Genomic DNA, 21,957 nt, shown 5'->3' on the forward strand with positions numbered 1-21,957 from the left:
CTCTCACTGACCTGTTACAGATTTTCTGTCCACTTTTTTAAGCAGTCTGGCTAATGAGATAAAATACTCTGCCCAGCAAGAACCATTTCCCACTCCTGTAGCTAGTGTTAGTGCCAGAAATTCAGCACCAGGATGTATGGATGAGGTTCAGTGTCAACATAGTCAATGGCACAAGTGGGTGGATAAGCTCCACCACAAAATGTACTTTCTTTAATAAAATACCATCAGCCTGAAAGAAAAGTGTTCCAAAATCACATTCTAAGGCAACCTTCATTATTTTATATCAATTTTTATGTCCATTGTTTATATCTATTGTTTTCTCTATCAGCAATTACATCAACAGTTTTTAACCCCTGATAATTAAAAATTATCTTTGTAATATAGCAAAGTCTAAGTGGCACAATTTTGTCTTTCTTATACTAAACACTAAACTAAAAAAAATATGCTAAACCAAAAATAAAAGTTGAACCTGCATCAAAGAAACATAGTATCTCTGAAAAGCAATTAAATTAATGTGCTAAGACTCTTTTGTATTGATTTTGTTCTTGATTCTATATTCCAAGTGACCATGTCTGCATGTTTTGCATTTATATGAATAGAAGAAAAGATATGTTCATAAAGCAAAGAGCAAAATGTATGTTTACTTACATCTTCAATATCCTTGTCCAGAGCTACTATTCTTAGCGGAGTGGTCAAATTCAGACTGTCAGAAATGGTGGCTCCAACTGGGGCAGATTCCAGGATATAGCCTTGATAACTGGGCATTGTAAAATATGGGCTCTGATTATTTTCATCCAGTATTTCAATATGTAGGCTGGCAAAAGCAGGAAGAGGATGACCATTGTCCTGTTCAGCCTAAAATGAAGGTGAACAAAAATTTTAACAATGACCTTATATTAGTATTTTTGGAGGATTGTTTTTAATTCTTTACATATGGTTTCTCTTAGGACTGTTAACATTATAGGGGGAGGAGGAGAAGTCCTTAAAAACATAAATGAGAAAATGGAATTTTCAACAATTGTTTAATCTCCTGTCTTTAAAAACAGTGTATATACTGTTAAAAAAATCAAAACACTGAAATAAATTAAGTATTGTTAGAGCATTGAACATCAAGAAATTTGAATTAATTGCCAATAAAATATTTAAATAAAAACTATAACAGAACCATATTGAAATAAAATGTTACAATTATTGTTTCTTATCTGACATCTCCTTCCACCCTAATGATTAAATATATCTATATAAATTATAATTTATGACATAAAATATGACTTATTTTAAAATTCTAATTTGAATTATAATTTATAATTATATTAAAGACTAAACTAATAATTTCTAATTATAATTCAAATTTGAAATATTATTTGTCTAATTTAAAGTTTACATGATCATAACTCATTTCTGAAATAGTTTTACATGAAGCATAAATTAAAAATAGTCCTCTGTTCTTTTTAAAAGCTTGATGACTATTCCAATATATTATATCTATGTGTTTCCAATATTTACATGTGAATATACTAATATTTTAAATATTTAAGATATTTCAAATATACATGTTCCAATATATTAGATTTCCATTCATAAAATGTATACATTTAAACTTTCATTTAGGGGCAGAGTATGAAAGTTTTCAGTGACATAAATCCACATGAGACCCTGATCTACAGTAAGAATAGTACTAGGATAATGTCATTTTTTTAAAACTCATAGATCCTTCTTCACTATAACCATATGTGTAGCTGACACCAACAGTATGGATAAGCTCTTTTTGTAGTCAGCCTTTGCAATTAATTTATGCTGAGTTGCAGATGTTCTTCCAAGAGTTCCCTCTGTGACATACAAGAGACATAATGAACAAGGTTGACCTGAACAAGAGGTATGGTCTATAACTAGAAAACATCATTTTATAGTAAGTAAAACTAATTGGTGCATATTTAGTGCCAATCCACTGACCCTCATTTAAGTAGGAATATTTAATTCAAACAAGTCAATGTGAAAATAATTTTTTCTCCTTCCTTTTATTTTACATCTAATTGTTTCAAAAAACATTATGGGTATGTGAACATGCAAGATGGAAAATTTTATAATTCATCTCCCAATATCAATAATTCCTAAAATGTAATTCATATATATATGGGGAAAATACAAATATGCATGTTATAACAAGGAAAGAATCTTCTAGTCTGAATTCAGCTCATAAGATTTTTTGATGGTTAATATCAGCTGAACAATCAGACAAAAATATTTTCATGATGAAAACAAAGTGGCTAAACAAAACATAAAACTGTTTCAGGTAGAGGGAGGGGGCCCTTGGTAATGTACACTAGGAGAAAAATAATGTCTGGTTTAAATTCCAGACAACTACACCTTTGATTTTTTTGTTTGCTTTGCTTTGGGGACACACCCAATGGTTACTCAAAGCCAACTCCTAGTTCTACACTACAGAATCACTTCTAGCATAGTTTAGGAGACCATATGGAGTGCCAGGGATTAAACCTAGGTCATCTGCTCACAGGCAGCCTAACTATTGATCTTATTCCTTAGGTCCCTGAAGGATTTTAAGAAATAGAACCTGCATGAGGATACACAGAAAAACTATAAGATGCTGAATTCCAGGGCTAGAGCATAGCTGGGTATGCTGTGAGGAGAAGATCTTCCACTGGAAAAAAGGCAAAACTAAAAATAACAATATATACAGATGTATGAGACTATATATGTAGATATACATATGGATATAACATAAATATAATCTCACAGAATACATAAGAATGTATAAGATAATATATAAGAATATCAGAGAGTGGGGCTGGAGTGATAGCACAGCGCATAAAGCGTTTTTCTTGCACTCGGCTGACCCAGGTTCGATTCCCAGCATCCCATATGGTCCCCTGAGCACCGCCAGGAGTGATTCCTGAGTGCAGAGCCAGGAGTAACCCTGAGCATTGCCGGGTGTGACCCGAAAGCAAAAACAAAACAAAACAAAAAAGAATATCAGAGAGATATTACAGCAGGTAAGGAGTTTGCCTGTACCACTGGGTCAACCCCCCATGGCTAAGAGCTGACTTTTAATCATAGATTCCCTAGATTCCAAAGATCAGTCCTAGATTCCCGCCCTGCACCCCCACCCTCAGGTCACTGATATGAGAAGAAAGGGAAGTGGAACAGCTCCTTCTCCAGGCTGCCATCTTTCTCCCCACTTCACATGAAATGAAAACAGAAAGTTTATCTAGCATTTGAATCAATTCTAGGATAGAATATTTTCTTCCCTAAAGACTGGAATTATTAATTGTGAATACAGTATCCACATACTTAATTGTGTTCACTTTGTCTATACTCACTACCTAAACTTTTCTAAGTTAACTTTATCACACATTTGATCCATTTACTCAAATGTAAAAGTACTTGTCAAAATCACCATCATTCCTACATCATTAATAGCAATGTTTATTTTCAGTACTTTCGTATTCGACCTATCTTCAGAATTTACAAATTCAAAGATTTTCCCTTAAAGAAAATACCTTTTCTTTATTTCCTTCTAATATTACCTTCCTTTTTCAAATATTTTCATTTGCATTCATTTTCATTTTATTTTTTATTTTCCTTTATTTCAACTTTACTCCTCTAGTTCGTATAATTGGAGTAGCCCAGGAATTAGGTCTTAATCATTTTCTCTTTGTGCTCACTTTCTTGCTGATTTTGTTCAATCTCATAATTTTCAAACTGCCCAAAGTGTAATGATAACTAATCTGTATTTTCAACCTGGACATCTCTTAATTCCAGAATCTATATCTAATTATTTTAAATAATTCTGCTTAGACGTCTAATAAATACTTTTTACCAAACATCCCCCTCCACCCTTCATAGTAGTCTTCTCTACTTGAAATATCAGCTCCATTCTTTCAGTTGTTCAGATCAATATCCTCAGATTCACCTTACACCATGTCTTTTTCACACCTTAAAGTTAATCTTGGGGCTATGTTATTGACTATCACAGCAAAATATATGTAAGACCTAACTATTTCTCAGCTCCTTCACTTATCTCTGATCCAGCCTGTCACTACCTGTCACTTGACTTAAGTTAACTTTTCCATCAGTATCTGTCCTTGTCAGTAGCCCATTCCTTTAATCACAGCTCAGCACTTTTGTTAACTAAAATCCAAATCATATATTTTATATGAAAAAGATCTCCAAATGATTTCCAATTTGTCACAGATGCCAGAGATCCTAACTTAATATATTTTAATCATATTGCACTTTTCATTAAAATTACTATGTCTATTATATTTTCTGTTATATCCTCTGTTGCATGGCAGAGCCTGGCAAGCTACCTGTGATGTATTTGATATGCCAAAAACAGTAACAACAACGTGCTCTTCTTATTCCTGGAGTGAGCAGATTCCATCAAGCTACACTAGCACGAGACAGGGATAAATGAAGATGTTACTGGCGCCCGTTTGAGCAAATTGATGAACAACAGGATGACAGTGATACAGTGATATAGTGATAATATCTGTTATCAATTATTTTTTCTGATCCAGGAGAAATCAGTCATAATCTTGCTCTGCATACTTTGCAGTGGCTCTTTGTGCTATTTTCAAACTAGTGCATACGTGGTTAAGATATATTTATCCCTATGGCCTGCTTTGAACACAACACTTAAATTTTACCCCACAATGAATGTCCCAAAGCACTGTCATTTCATAGCACTTAGTAACAAAATGTACCAAAAAGTGTGTATTGACTCTTTTTCAAGTTTAGTCATTTATTCCAGGGCTTGTGTCGGTATCTAATGTAGGTCATCAATAAGAATAAAATGTGTCAAAGAAATCACGCATTGGGGCTGGCTCGATAGCACAGCAGGTAGCGCGTTTGCCTTGCACATGGCTGACCCGGGTTTGATTCCCAGCATTTCATATGGTCCCCTGAGCACAGCCAGGGGTGATTTCTGAGTGTAGTAGAGCCAGGAGTGACCCTTGTGGATCGCCGGGTGTGACCCAAAAAGTAAAAAAAAAAATTCACGCATTACTACCAAAGCAAATAGTGCAGTGAAAGTATCTTAGCAATATCTGTCTCACAGTAAACAGGCAAGCAAATTTACCTCTGACAAGTCCCTTGGCCTATTTGAGTAACAAAAAATGACATTTTACAATATATCATATTAATTGTGTAGTGATAAAAACATTCAAAATAATTGCAAACATGTCTTGCAAGAAGTTATCTTACTCAATACAGGTAGTTTTATCGCTGTTATTTAAAAAATAGTTCACAGGGCTGGAGCGATAGCACAGCGGGTAGGGCGTTTGCCTTGCACGCGGCCGACCCGGGTTCGATCCCCAGCATCCCATATGGTCCCCTGAGCACCGCCAGGAGTAACTCCTGAGTGCAAAGCCAGGAGTTACCCCTGTGCATCGCCGGGTGAGACCCAAAAAGCCAAAAAAAAAAAATAGTTCACAGAAAACATCTTGCTATGGTGGCAAATGAAAAGTGACAGTTTTTATAAGCTTACAACTTTAGTTTTCATTTCTCATTTGGTAAAATACAATAGTTTTTAAGTCCCAAGAAATTTGTCATTTTAGGAAATCTGAAATTTAACTAAGTTCAGTAATATCTTTATAATAAATTATAGCTTGTCTTACTTAAATTTAACTGTTTCAGTTAAAAGGGTTTAAACATTTAGATCCCAATCACTCAGATATTGTTGCACTATTCATTATGTTAAAAATAGAAAAATAGAACAGTATTTTAAGATCAGCGGCATTTTGTTCATTTCGATAAAGCCAATGACCTTTTATTATAGTTAGTGATTGAATATCTATAAATTTATAGTATATGTCATTTCATAGGTATTTTAAATTTTGAATCTATAAGGATTACCATTGAAAGTTATTCATTTACTTATTGCTAAATGCTTAATGAAAAATGTTTTTTAAATTTGTTATGAATTTAGATTATTTTATATTTAATAGGTCAAGCACTTCATTGATTTACATTAAATATTTTCTACAAATAAAATGAAAATGCCATGACTTAAATGCCCCTTTATAAATATTTGTGGATTTTTTACAAAACAAGGAGAAATAAATTTATTTGAATGCAAAAACCTTAGGTTAAAGGGTGACAGTGTATATTTCAATATTCTTCATATTTATGATTAATTTAACTATGAATAATTGGTAGATGCACATTCATGCTAGTCATAGGCACTCATGTAAAGGGTCTCACTTTACCTTCCCCACTAACTTACTGTGGTTTCCTGTACAATGATACTCTTCATTTGACCAATAAATGCATATAGATGGGAGAATAATCTTCCAATTTTTATGCATTCATATAAAATATAAAATATGCACGGCAGAGCCTGGCAAGCTCCCTGTAGCATATTCGATATGCCAAAAACAGTAACAAGAAGTCTCACAATAGAAAAGTTATTGGTGCTCAAGCAAGTCGAGGAACAACAGGAGGACAGTGCTACAGTGCTACATATAAAACATATATATAAAATAAACACAAACTTTTCTAGATTTTGTTAAGGTGTTTTAAGAACAAAATAGCTATAAGGAGGAATGTTTATTTTTCACATTGTTCATTTTATTTTTTGAGGTAACTTGGTTTTTTACGATAGTATTGATTTGTTTTTTCTCTTTGGGTCATACCCAGTCATGTTCAGGGGTTACTCCTGGCTCTGAGCTCAGGAATTACTCCTGGCAGTGCTTGGGGACCATATGGGTTGCCAGGGATGGAACCCAGGTCAGTTGCGTGCAAGGTAAACGCCCTCCCCACTATACTATCTTTTGGGACCCTCGCATCAATATTTATGCCTAAAGCATCATCATGATATTTATGCCTATTTCATCCCCCACCGTGTCACCAAAACCCATCTTATCAGCCACTTCCTCTCTCTTCAATTGTTATTCACAGTTTTATGAATAGAGTCTCAGGGTTTATTTTAATTGATAGTTATCTGTTTCTCTCAGTTGTTTCTTTGCAGTCCGCCTATGGATGAGGTTTTCAGATCTTTCTTCTTTCTCTTCACTTACTTTACTTAGCACAATATTTTCTAGCTTCATCAAGTTGTCTTTTTCTATAGCTGAGTACTATTCTATTTTGAATATATTAATCACAATTTATTCCTAGCTCTACACTCAGGGATCACTTCTAGTGGACATAGGGGACCATAGTGCATATTGGGGATAGAGAATAGGATGGCCACTTACAAAGCAAGTGCTATACTTGCTATCCTATTGCTTTGGCCCCTTTAATCATTGTTGTTAAGATACTTAAGCATTGCATATGCTTTGCTTCCTCAAATATATCTATTAAGTCAAACTGAAAAATAGACTCTCTGCCTTCGTACATTTTCCACCAATCTTTCTGAAATACTGGGATTTCTAACAGGTTTTCTGATGCCATGCTATAACCTGGATTTATTATGAAGGTGAATTCTTGGGTGTTAAATCAGGATGTATGTTTGTCTTTTTCCTAACTTATAAATTTAATTTTATACAATTGCCTAAAATTTCCAAGTGATTTTTCTATATGGCTGTTTATCAAAGGTTAGTGGTCTGAAAATCATGTGGGCATTGTGACTTGGTACTGGAGCTCTGAAATCTGGCTTTCAAAAACCAGTGAATCATGATATCCTGATATGTTCATGCAGAAGTCCTTTGAAAATCAATCAGATTTAACACTAGAGCTTCTTTCACAGAGGTTGATAGTAGACTATTATTTACATACAGGAAAAGGAAAACAATAAAAACTTCACATTGAATAACTCAGGCCAATTCTTTCAAGGCTTTTTATGCAAATGACTGTTAGTAGTTTACACCTTTAAGCAAAGGTCCAAATGTTAAATTGGAGCTGTGGTTCTGAAATGAGAATAAAGGAAACTTATTTATGTTAGAATATTTTTTATATGACCCTTATTGTTCCACTAAAATTCTATAATGTCTTTGGGGTCAAACAAATCTTTAATAACCAACAGAAGACTGTATTTCCTCTGTGTGTGTGTGTGTGTGTGTGTGTGTGTGTGTGTGTGGTGGTGGTGGTGTTATTTGCAATGAATTATAAAGAGATGGTTTTTGCAATATTCTGTTCTCTGGTCAAAAACTGTATGACTATTACCCAATTCATAACAAAAAATAAATGCATTTTATTAGTTCTTAGCTCTGCTAAAATATATTGCTTAAAACCTATAGGAAATTATTTTAATATTAATATTCTAAAAATTAAAGGACTGAAAAGAACTTTGATAGCAAGCCTATATACAACAGTAACTAAAATATTTGAGAACTTACAAAAACATATAGTAATTCATTCAGGTAGAATACAATTAGTAATACTGATTACTATGCTGCTAATTTGTCTGTAATATCATAAATATAGCAAATATAATACATTCTTGGTTTGAAATAAATATCTTTCTCTTTACAAAAATAAAAACATTTTCACCAGACAGAGCATAGATAAAACTCCCAAAAGGTTTCATGATAAGATGATACTGACATACTTTCTCCCAAGAAAATGATTTTAATAAAAAAGTACACTTGAAAAGTATGTCTAATTTCTTATTGCGATAAAAATATGAGTTGTCAAGTCTTCTGTATTCCTTTCAATAACGAAAATATGTTTTGCTTAGAGTTTAAGATTTGAATTTTGAAAATAGAATGTTTAACATAATTCTCAATGAGTTAAAGAGGAATGATTTCAGTATGATGTAGAATGCCACATGTTTAAAAAGTCCTCACTGGTGACAGCTATGGCAGACTATTTGGCTGGTTTTCTCAACACGATTATGCTCTTGACTATAGATAATGCTCATGACTATAAAAAGAAAGACTACAAACAGAAAAAAATTATAATGTAGGAATTTTTTTCTTGATCTCTTCTAACTCATATTCTATGTTTTCTCTTCATATTATTTTGCTCTTCCATTCCCAACCTGAAAATTCACCTTGCCTATGGTGGTTTTTATTTTGATTCCCACTGTTTTCTCTTAAGTAGAAGGAAATTCCACTAAAAATAAGGTTTCTTTGTTGATTTAGTGGAAGAACTCATCAGGAATATTTAAACTCTAAAGCAATGTCACGGATAACCAAAAACATGACTTTATGTTGTTGTTTTTTTTTCTCTATGTTAGTGATAGTCTAATGATTTCACTTTGTATCGACCTGTTCTGTAAGGGTAGGGGATGAGTAGAAACTATTTAGGACATAAATTTTAAGATAGACCAGTTCCAGTTTAGATTTGGCTTTCTACATATGTAGCAGTTGAGAAGCTGACAAAGATTATTTGAGAGAAATCATGTAGAAGGGCTAACATGTGTTAAGAGGTATGCAGTACAGAGATAGGGCAAGGTCTGCTCAGAAAGTGATTTTCATTTGAACATTTTACAATATTTGGATTTGCTGTTGTTCTCTTACAATGACCTTTGCAGATAGAGGGCCTTGCCAAAAATCAAGCTTGTATGACGAGAAAAGATAAATTGCTTTTCTTTTTTCCGGGCAGCTGCAGGTCACCTTGTAAGGAAGGAAAGAGGCCAAGTAAAATATTACCCTGTGTGTCTTTTGTCAGCATTCAAATTTGGACAGTCACTATTTATATGCTGTATTCTATTTCCTTTCACTTACTCTGTTAGATGAATAACAAGTGGATGCCATACCTTTTTTCCCCTTTGACTAATTAACATAATTGACATATAGTCAATTAGTTCAGCTTAGCATTCAGAAGTTTTAGAAATGTGCACAATGAGGATGCAATAAAATGACTTAATGTTCTTCTTAAGGAGATAAAAAATAATGTTAATGTTGCAGCCTACTAAATTTGAAAAACAGAGAAAAATTAAAGAACTTGTAGAAATGTATAAAATACATTAAAGGATTGCATAAAACCTATTATTCATTAAGAAATCTAAAATGAGATTTCAGTTTGATTAATTTTAACCATCTTTTAAATGACACTTCTCTTCTCATGAGCAATGTCATTTTTATTTTAATTTTAAGAACTGTTGAGTAAGGTTCTGTGACTTGCCATTCTGTCTCTTCTAAGTACCTGTGTTCTTTCATATCAACAAAATTCCCTGTAGAAACTCATGTAGCAGTAAAATTATTAACTGACTAAAGCAATGTGAAGTGGAATAATAATCTATTTTGTTTTATTGATATTTTAGAAATGCAGGTAAAAGGATGGGAAAGGTAGGTTATGAGAAAAATGATGTTAGGAATAAGACATCACTTGTGTAACACAATTAAGCGTGAGGATAAAAGTAGAGTTGCAGTGGGAATGGAGAAAGAGAATATATTCAAGAGAAATTCTAATGTTTGGGTCTGAAAAATAGCTAGGTGAATGGGGCCGAGGGACAGTGCAATAATTAAGGCACTTGGCTCACCAAGTTGAATGCCCTGAGTCTACACTGAGTATTCCATTGGCCCCCTGACCCTGCCAGGAGTGATCCCAGAGCCAGGAGTGAGTGCTGAGCACTAACAAGTGTAAACCCAAAACAAAACAACAACAACAAATATAAAAGAAAGGAAAGAAAAAAGCTTGGTGGATCATACTGGAAACGGAATGCAAGAAAAATGGGATTTCTAGCTTGACATAACATATTATATTATTAATTGAAGATGAAAAGCAAGGATAGAAAAAGCAATATTTTAAAAATTATTTCTATAGTATGCTACATTTTTAATTTTACACACTTTCCTAATAATTGGAAAAAATTTCAGCCAGCAACTATAAATATGGATATACAAATCAGAAGGGAAATGAGTATAAAAATATATATTTCACACTTGTGATTTTCTTGAGGCACAGCTTCCATATATTTTACTCTCAAAAACCAAAATGTGAGACACCACCTAATAAGCAATCAGAAGAGATTTAACAAATGCCATGTTTTAAAAGCACTGAATCTGAGCTTCCCATTGTATCCAAGTGAACTAAAGTGGAACTGATATCCTATCTGATATAAGTTAAACATTTTCTAGACATTAGAGATTCACATGCAAGACCAGGGATAGCAGTAGCTGTTATCCGAGGCATCAGCCATTTCTCATACGCTATTTTTCCTGTGATTCTCAAATTACCAAAGCAAAGTAGTTTAACTGGCAGGAGAACTGGCACATCAGTACTATTTAAGCTCACCAGTTCCAATTCCATGACCCATTTCAGTGTCAAAAATATATCACTGCTCTAGGAGAAAGGAGATTTTTAAAAGATAATACTATATAGCTTTAAATAATGCCTTCACAAAGATCTGACTTTATTTCCAGAAACTTATTTAAAGATGATCATCACATATTTATTCTAGTCCAAAACACAGATAAAATTTTATCAACTATACATACTTTTAAATGTATGCATTTAAATACAATGAAGATATAGATACCGGTCCAGAATTTTACACAATGCAGTGTGCCAGGGAGACGTCATTACCACAAATCTTTATTCCCAACCTCTGTGCAAGTACAGAAAAGGGCCCAAACATAAATAAATATAACGCAATCAGACTTTCTATATAGGTCAGGAGAAAGTAAACAAAAAATTCAGCACAGAGTGACCGTGATCAGCAAGGAGAGAAGTGCAGTGAAAGTGGAGGCTTCTAACAGTGACCTGGCATTTTTAGGGAGGTGTTTCTTAGCATATAAAGCATTAATGATATATCAATATGAAGTACTGAAACATCTGTGTGAATGACATCATTGATAATAGTTCAAAATGGCTTGGAAGAGAGACTGCATCTGAAAATGCCTAGAGAAAAGAAGCTGCATTGCAAGTGGTTCTGTATGAGTGAAACATAAGTATACAAAATTACTGAGGAACCTAAGGCTAGGTTAGTGTATGTATATATATGCATATATGTGCTGAGAGTCTCTTGCATGCACACCTGGCTGTCTTTCTCGGGGCCCCTCAGAGGGGATGGGCTCCAGCTTCCCTCCCTGCCCCAAGCAGAGCTCCCAGCAGCCGAAGACCTCCGGAGCCTAGCCACAGCCGTGCTCAAGGCCCCTCTCCACACGTTTGGACGAGCCTCACGCATGAAGGTATCGGCAGAGGAACCCAGGTGTGTGGGACCGGGAATGAGACCTCCACACCTGCTCAGATCGGGACTGGGCCTCCTCCGTCCAGATTTCCCATTTTCCAGTAGCTAGGCGGTCACACCACATCCAGCGACTTAAAAACAAGCTCCTGGAAGTACGTGGCTGCTTTGTGGCCATGTGATACCTTACAACCTACATCTCACTCTGGGAGAACCTGGCGAGCTACTGAGAGTTTCCTGCCCACATGGGAGAGCCTCGCAAAGTCCGCATGGTGTGTTAATATGCCAAAACCAGTAACAGGCTGGGTCTCCTTCTCCTGACCCTGAAAGAGCCTCCAATGCGGCATTGTTGGGAAGGACGAGTAGAGAGAGACTTCTAATATCTCAGGGTTAGGATGAATGGAGATGTTACTGAGACCACTCGATAAATTCGATGATCAACGGGATGATGATGATGATGATGATGATGATGATGATGATGATGATGATGATTGCATATATGTACATACATATATGTACATATATGTATCACTGCAGCTGATAATTGTGTGTATATATGTGTGTGTATATATATATACATATATATACATATATATAACAGTAGCTTGCCAGGCTCTCCAAGAGGGATGGAGGAATCGAACCCATGTCGGCTGCATGCAAGGCAAATGCCCTACCTGCTGTGCTATTGCTCCAGTTCTGTATATATAAATATACATAAGCAATTATGTTTGAGCAGCTTAGTGACAGTTATCAAGAATTTATTCATATTCATTTAAGTTTTGTTAAGTGGTGCCTGGAGCATAAATATGTCAAATTGAAACATTAAATATTGAACTTAGTGCAGTTAGATTTTTTGGGCTAGTAGAGATTTTAGATAGGCTTATTTTTAGATTTTCTGGGCATAATATAGATTGTCCAAGTTTAAATTGATTAATTACTGGACTCTCAGCAACAATGCATTGGGTATTGTTTTGCATGTGGCTGCCTTGGGTTCAATCCCTGACACCTCTATGTTCCCAAGGCCACCAAGAGTAATCCTAGTGGAGAGTCACAAGTAAGCCCTGAGCACTGCCAAGTGTGGCCACAAATCTAACCAAAAATTTAAAATTAAAGAATTTAATAAATAAATAAACAAATATTATCATCTTGAAACCAAGGTGCACTTTCATAATTCTATCTCACATTTGGGCTTTTTTTAACCTCACATCTATTTTGATCACATAATTTTATTCTAAACTAGAACTTTTTTTTATAATTAAAAGGGTGTAATGAATAATGGTATAAAGACAATATGCACTTAGTGAACTCTTCAGGGTCAGCCTAAATCAAGAAAGAACCCAAGCGCCCAAGAACAGATGACTAGATAAAGAAAACATGGTAAATATACATAGTAGAATACTACTCCACTTTAAGTGGAAGTAAAATCTTGCAATTTTTTGCTACATAAGGATAAGGAGGAGCATCTTGCTGAGTGAAGAGAGTCAGAAGGAGAAGGACAGAGGCAAAATGACCTCTCATAAGTGTGATATAAAGAACCAGTGGCAGGGTATAATGAATATAATGTATATGAATATAAAGTATAATAAAGGCAACAAAAATTGAGAACTTACCTTTAGTGGGGTTATTGGCAGTTCAGAGGAGATTCTGGGATAATGGTGGAAGGAAACAGATACTGTGCTAGAGGGAGTGGTGTGGAAGTGTTATGCATGAAACCTACAATATACACCATGATATTGTAAACTGTGTTACCTAAATATTTTTCTTTAAAAAATAAAACATATGCTTTATATGGAGTCTCCAAACTTTCAGTTGGTCCTCAGTTTACTCCTTGTAACTACTGGAGCCACTCATTCTACCAAGTGAGTCACAGAGTTTAATGCAAGCACCCTCAACTACAGAGTCTTCTTTTCAACAGAGCAAGAGACCACCAGGGCCAATTAAGCAATGCTAAAGGCCATGTGCCGAGGGTGTTAGAACTCAGGTCCCACTACACATCAAGTGTGCACTCCTGAACACTGAAATATCCTGCTGGTTTCAACGTAAGATTCTTATTTCAAGTATTTAGTTTTGAATGGAGAGACACTACACTGGATAATACACTTGCCTGAAATGCAGCCGGCCTGGGTTCAAAAATGAGCTACACTACATAAGGAACCAGTAATACAAACACATCATTTACATACATATCATTTACCAAGTACTGCCCCTACCCCGAAAAAAAATTCTGATAAATATGTAAATAGTCACAATTATTAAAAACTTTAGAGTAGTGTTTTGAAGTGGAACACCATTTCCTTTTTCAATTACTTATTTCAATCTTTAGTATGCTATAGTTGGTGAACTTTTTATCTCCCTAGTTTCACCTTTACATTTTGACTTGTCAGCATAATGAATTATTCAATGGCAGAAATAGATAAAATTCAGATGATATATATCAGATTCCTGACACTCACCAGCTGTTAAAAGTGTATATTTTTAAAGCAGATTTTTTTCAAGTCCAGAAAGTGTCTTTTTTATACTCTACATTTCAGAATAGAAATAGCAATCAAGTACATTAAATAAAAACAGGTTAATTTAATGTAAAATATTGTCTAGAATAAAAAGAGAAGTTAAATGACAATATAGAGGAAACAGCCAGATAGTAGCACTTCAAAATATTTTTATACGAAGCCACAATACTGAGCTATTACTCAAGTAACTGACACATTATTATTATTATAGATTGATCACTTATTATCTTAACTACACAAAAAATCTATGCAATTTGAATCTAATAATGTCTGTAAAATTGTTTCATTAATAATATAATGTTAGTTAAATATAAAAAAGGATCTGTGTCCTGTTTGAACTGATGTTTTGTTTCCTTAATTGAGAAATGAAGTTACTCTGTACCTGAGTACACCACAACAGTTTACTTTTATAATACAGGAAAATCACTTGTTTCAAAATGAGGCCATTTCCAAACATTGGTTTATACAATTTCTTAACTGTTTCAAGAATAACATCACAAGACTTCAGGTACATTGACAGCAGACAATGGAAACACTTTTTAGAGTTTTACTTAGATCTATTATAATTAAAATAAAGGGCAGTACAAGATGATCTTGTTGATGACAAAAGTGACTCCTGCTTTAGGAGTGTTTATTTGTTGAATGACCCCCAAGCTCCTGCTGAATGAAATCTAAAGAATCGTAGTAGGACATAAGGCTCTCTCCATGGTCTGGCTCTACACCTCATTTCTCTGTTAACTGCTTGTAGCTTGCTACCCCAGGCCTCCAAGCTTTAACTTCTGCTTTTCCTTCTGTTCAAACATATTTCCACTTTTACTCATTAACCAAAGCCTTCTGCTATAGCATAATTTAGCTCAGATAACTTTTGGGATAATCTTCCCTGAGTCCACAGATTAATGTTCCTATGCTATATTTTGTTAGCATTTTTCCATGACTTACTGTTAGCAGTTATATGTTACAAGGACAAAAGACAACATAAAGATAGTTTATTATATATACATATAAAACAATATATATCTTTATCACGTGTATATTGCATAGCATCACTTGCTGTTTGAGATATTAGATAATTAAACTTTGTAACAACTACTTCTTAGTTTGCCGGGCTCTCCAAGAGGGATGGAGGAATCGAACATGGGTTGGCTTCGTGCAGGGCAAATGCCCAACCCGCTGTGCTATTGCTCCAGTCCAACAACTACTTCTAAGTAAATTTAGTTTACTAAAATGGATATAAACTTGTCTAGAAAAACCGAAATGTGAGTTTAATTTCTGTTGCTTATGGATAATATAACTCTTTCTCACTAACCCTCTCTGATTTGTAGTTCCTACATTTACACCAGTGAACATACAACTAAGGTGTGACTAAGGTGTGAAGCATAAAGTGCTCATAAAGTACTCCATACAAGTTCCATGTCAAGTGAGTTTCCTTACCTTTTTTCTTCTTCCTGTAACATGTAATATTTTACTGCCATGGGTCTTCATTAATAATATTTCATATGAATTAGATATCAAATTCATTCCATGCATATTACACTTACACTTAATTTTCCTTATATCTTTTTTTTGACTTGTAGAGTACTACCAGACCAAATTCCAACATATAAAAATCCTGTTCTTGCTTTGCTCTTCATTTAATCATTACCTTCCCAATGGAGACTATCAGAATAAATTTGCAGGTTACTTAGACTTTCATAGTACCTTTCAAATTCATTTATAATAATACAGGCTATGTATAACTGAGACTTAAAACTGAAAACTTTGTAACTTTCCACATGGTGACTCAATTAAAAAATTAAAAAAAATAATACAGGATATATCCTTAAACCAAAATTATTATCCCATATGGATATGTCCCTTGTCACTTGTAGTCCCTTTGATCTTCAATTTGCTTGAGCGGGCGCCAGTAACATCTCCATTTGTCCCTGTCTCAAGCTAGTGTAGCCCAATGATACCTGCTCTCTCCAGGAACAGAAAGAGCCTCAAATCATTCAACGCATGGTCACTGGCATCAGAAGCATCCATATGGATATAGCTAGCTTAATTTTATCTAATCTAGAATCTCATTTTAGAATAAAAAACTATTAAGTATATACTGTTCTCAAATGTTGATGAATATTCTACATAAAAACTTAATAGTCTGGACTATACTTTAAATTTTTATGGTAGAATATTCATCAACATTTAAAGATAACATATACTAAATATAAAATATAAACCTATATATTTAAAAATCCTTAAATGTCATTTCTCTTTAATTTATTGGTTTGGGGTCACATTTGGCTATGCTCAGAGCTTACTCTTGGCTCTGTGCTTAGGGAGTACTCCTGGTAGGGCACATGGATTATGTAGGGTACTGGTGATCAAACCTGTGTCAGTTGCATGCAAGGCAAGTGCCTTACTTGCACTGTTATTGCTTTGTCACCATAAATCCATGTATTTATGAAATATATATTCATGGATTAGACTCAGTTCAAATTAGTTCCTTTAAAAATATTGAGATGTACATAAAATTATATATTTTTAATTGCATTTAAGTTCTCTTAAAATTATTTAAAAATAAAATACAAGATATTCTATTGAAATCACCAAACTTTTAAAATAAATTTTGAACTATTTACTGTCCACATAAATTTTTATGACCTTACAATGCCTATATTATTCTCTATAAGTTTGATAAACACTCTATTAATACAAGGAACCAATAAATGAGTCTAAATTACCTTAATAACCAAATCAAATTTCTGATAAAAGTCTCTGTTTACTGGCTCCAGGAGACTAAGTTCTGCGGTCCTTGGATGCATATGAAAAAATCGTGGGTAATCTTCAGGAGTCCCTGAAAGACATTAAGATTTTAGCACGTAGTAGAAAGCAATAACAAATATGTTTATCTGCTATATCTATTTTCCTTCATTAACTGAGAAACAAAATTACATTTTCATTAGTAAATTAAGGTTCAGAATTATACAGTCTAGGGAAAACAGATGCAAATGGGGTATGTAATTAATTAGCTTAGGAAAGTGAAGATGAAAAAAATTTGTCCAAATAATTTTCCAAATACCTTTTATTAAGAGAGTTTTTTAATTAATTTAAAACTTTATTGATGAAAAGAGACATTAAGTTTAGTGAGATCAAATTTTGAATTATAAAACTGTATCCTAATGGTGCACAAATCTTAATTATAGCTTGCATGGTTTTTCAACATACTATAATAAACAACAAGTAATTTGTACCAAATACCAAGATGTGTGGCAATTAAAATTAACATATTCTCTTCCAGCTACGCAAATATTTTTCTTAGGCTAAGTATCCCACTAATTGTATAAATCATATCAAACAAAAATATAGGTTTGATATTGTTTTGAAAGTCTGAAAGAATATTAATAAAAACAAGAAACCTTTAAAAATAAGTGTGTAATCCATCCTGAAGATGTTTTGTTCAATTGTATCCTCTTGTATACTTCTATATGCTTTTTCCAAAAGTGAAGAAAATGCAAATCTAAAATAATAGACCTAGTACATACATATGGCTAAACAATAACTGCAAGAATAAAATGGCACATTTTTAATTTTGAAGCCAAATGGACCAGAGAAATATGACAGTGGGGAGTTGCTAGCCTTGCACATAACTGACCGTTGTTAGGTACCTGGAATGGCATATGATCCCTAAACCCCAAGAGTCATGCCTTTTTACAGAGATAAGAGTGATTCTGAGTACTGCATGTTTACCCCAAAACTAAACAAAGCAAAAACATGGAGATCACTTCTATTCTAGAGAGGAGGACTTAGGGGCTTTTAGAAATCAAACAACTAGTCCAAATTTAAAAGGACAATAAGATAGTTTACATTAAAATCTAGGTTGCCGAAAAAATATATCATCATGAGTAAACTACTGCTTTCATATTTGAGACCAAACTTGCTTCATGTATAAAACCAAAAGGATGATTTTCGTGGTGATATATGTGACTATGTTATGGAGACACACAGAGAAAGCAAGCAAGTGAGTGAGCGAGCGAGCGAGCAAGAGAGAGCGCGCACGCGCGAGAGAGACAGACAGAGACAGAGAGACAGAATCAGAGACAGAGAGACAGAGAGAGACAGAGGGAGAAAGAAAAGTGTCTGCTAAACAGGCAGGTGAATTGGGGGTCAGATAGAAACTGATGACATTGCAGGGGTAAATGCACACTTGTGAAAGGAGGGGTGTTACAACATATTACTAAAACCAATCACAAACAGTTTTGTAACTGCATATTTCACTATGGGTTGATAATTTTTTTAAATGTAAAAGACTATATTATTTTTCTCCAATTCTCTGGCCAATATCTTCAAAGCAAGATGGCACTGTATGATTTCTACATACTATCTTTGATTCCTTAACTGTCACTGTGATCCCGTTGCTCATCGATTTGTTCGAGCAGGCACCAGTAACATCTCTCATTGTGAGACTTATTGTTACTGTGTTTGGCATATCCAATACATTATGGGTAGCTTACCAGGCTCTGCTGTGAGGGCGAGATACTCTCAGTACTTGCCGGGCTCTCCAAGAGGGGCAGAGGAATCCAACACGGGGCAGCCATGTGAAAGGCTAATGCCCTACCGCTGCGCAATCACTCCAGCCCCTCTAACTTGAATAAAACTTAAACTAAAACTTAAGTAAAACTAAGCTAGCTAAAGAAAACTTTCAAAATTTAGGACTAGTTAAAATACTCTAAAATAAAAGAAAATTGAAGTTGACAAATTATATTTAATACATCAAATTCCTGGTACTTGAGGTTTTGCCATGCGCCGTAGGGTTATTAAGAGTCTGCTCATGCACACTTAAAATAATAAAAAAAAATCAATGTAAAAGTAAAACAGAAAATTTTCAAGACAATGAAATGTATTGGCAGCAAAATAATCTAAAAAAATTTTGAGGTTTTATTTTGAAATTTAAGTTTGTTTGTTCTTGTGAAAATATACGTCAAACTTACACAGTGATGTTTTGATTTTAAAGGGTGTTACGCATTATATTAACTAAATATCTCACAAAGAAAAAAAGTATATTATTTAAGCTCTAATAGCAAATAAATAAAAGATCCAGTATTTAAATAAAATTACCTGATTCTATTTTTTTCTAATTTTAATCACACTGCAAGAGTTCTTGTATGTAATTATTTTTAATTAATAATTTTATTTTTCTAATGACAGAGATTGTTGAGGTAGATTCCCAGGATTCACTAAATTCTTAGGATGTGAATCTCAAAAATTAATTATGAAAAGATCAAGTATTCATTTATTTAAAAAAATTGCAAATACTATTTATTTGTATCAGCATCAATACTGCTGCATCTAATAAAATATATGCAAAGAAAACAGAACAATTATCTACATTGTAACAGAAGAAACTTTATAATTTTTAAAACTATGTTTTTAAGTTTTTTGAAATATTTTAGACATGGACACTATCCCAAATCTACAATATGTGTCACACATTTTGTATCTAAAGCATTTAGTACAATGGTTGACCTATTGTCAATTCTTCAGTTAATGTACAGAATCTATTTCCTGTAATCTAGGTCAAAACACCTGTAGACTTATGCTCATGTATGTGAGAAATTTTTCTATAGTCTAATTTTTTTTTAACTGGCTGTGCCATATCTATAGTTCTACATATGAAAAGCTTAAAATAGGATTACTTGAATTTTTATTATAAAAACAGTTTCTAATTGTGATATATAATTTTTAAAATAGAATGTCAAATATTTATAATTGTGCTGTTATGTTTGGTTCCACACAGGTTTAACATTGAGAGCGGTTGATGGTGATTTTTAGTTTCATAAAAAATTTTTCAAATATATTTCAAAAGTGACACATCCATTAAGAGATGTATGATCTGACTCATATACCTCTTTCGGGTATAAAAACATGAAAATCAAGATCGATATTCTAGAAAATGTATTTGAGAAGTGTAATATAAACAAATGATCATCATGTTTGCTTTTGGTGCAACTAGCAGTACCATATATAAGGTATTAAAATAGCTATTTTATATTTTTCAACGTAAATTTAACCAAATGTATAGAGTGCTTAGTGTGTTAGGGTAGGAATGGTTCATTTCTTTATCCTACATGACTTGAAAATAGCCCTTATTTAACTCAGGCACATCAATTCCCAAAATTATATGTTGCTTCAAATCAATTATAAAGGAGGCTGAGTAGGTTTTCAATGATTTATTTTTTACTTTACTTTATTCTTATAGAACTCATTACAAGGCAATGACTACTACCAATAGGATTGATAATGTATTTATTTTAACTTATTTCCCTATTTGAAATTAAGATTATCTATTTGTCTTTCAATACATTTCAGTGAAATTAATTCTAGAAGAAAAATTTTAATTTATGCACTGAAATAAATACATTAAAGAATAAATTATTACTATTAAAGATATTTCACTTAATTATTTTCCTCATAATTCTAAAGTCGTAACTGATAGTGTAAAATGGTACCAGATACAAACCAACAAGGATGGAATAGAGGATGCCTGGCCTATCTGATGGTGGCTGAATGTTCCGGTCCTGATCAACTGCTTGGATGGGTGGCGTCACGATGATGGGGTTGAGTTCTTCCTGGAAAAATTCAGATAATTTAGTTCAACTTCATTACTAAAAACTTTAGAGAATTGAAACTCAGGTGTTAGAAAATGAACTGTTAGGCTGCAGTCCAGGGGGACTCAAGATTTGCAATTTTTCACCTTAGAATTTTGTATTTAAAGCTGCAGCAAAATGTCTTCAGACTCACAATGAAGACATGTTAATTACAACTGTTAAAGTTTATATTGGCACTTTCTCCAAAAAAGAAAATGAAGAAGAAAGGTATGAATAAATTTTAAACATTTACAAATTTAATAAAAAGCAATGTTAGGTTATCAATTATAAATTATTTATCTTGACTTTGGAGATTATTTGAAAAATATGCTTATTTTTTTCCTACATCATGGTTGAAGATTTTACATAATTAAATTAAAATAAAAGTTCTAAATGGAATTCAGTTTATATGTCATTGGTTTATCCATTATAGAATTTCACAGGTTTAGCTTCACAGTCCTCTAGAGAAGGATCAACTAAGCTCATCACTCAATACCACTTCTGGGAATATATGCTGATGGTGCAAAAACGCACAGTAGAAATGACATCTGAACCTGTATGTTCATTGCACCACTGTTCACAGTAACCAGAATCTGGAAACAACTCAAGTGCCCAAGAACGGACAACTGGTTAAAGAAACTTTGGTACTTCTACACAATGGAATATTACTATGCAGCTGTTAGAAAAGATGAAGTTATGAAATTTGCTCATAAGTGGAAGGTCATGGAGAATATCATGCTAAGTGAAATGAGTTAGAAAGAGAGGAGCAGACATAGAATGACTGCACTAATTT

The 21,957-nt window shown here is 33.6% G+C and overlaps 1 protein-coding gene across 1 annotated transcript in view; it reads right to left on the reverse strand.

Moving 5' to 3' along the window:
• Positions 1-21,957, reverse strand: part of PCDH15 (protocadherin related 15) — a 1,456,321-nt gene that overhangs the window by 308,667 nt on the left and 1,125,697 nt on the right. The window contains exons 11-13 of the mRNA XM_055118856.1: positions 21,038-21,146; positions 17,262-17,374; positions 649-855 (exon numbers count right to left, since the gene is read on the reverse strand). Coding sequence (XP_054974831.1) covers positions 649-855; positions 17,262-17,374; positions 21,038-21,146 — 429 coding nt within the window. The remainder of the gene's footprint in view (positions 1-648; positions 856-17,261; positions 17,375-21,037; positions 21,147-21,957) is intronic.

Source organism: Sorex araneus, chromosome 11 (genome assembly GCF_027595985.1).
Source record: "Sorex araneus isolate mSorAra2 chromosome 11, mSorAra2.pri, whole genome shotgun sequence".
Lineage (NCBI taxonomy): Eukaryota > Metazoa > Chordata > Mammalia > Eulipotyphla > Soricidae > Sorex > Sorex araneus.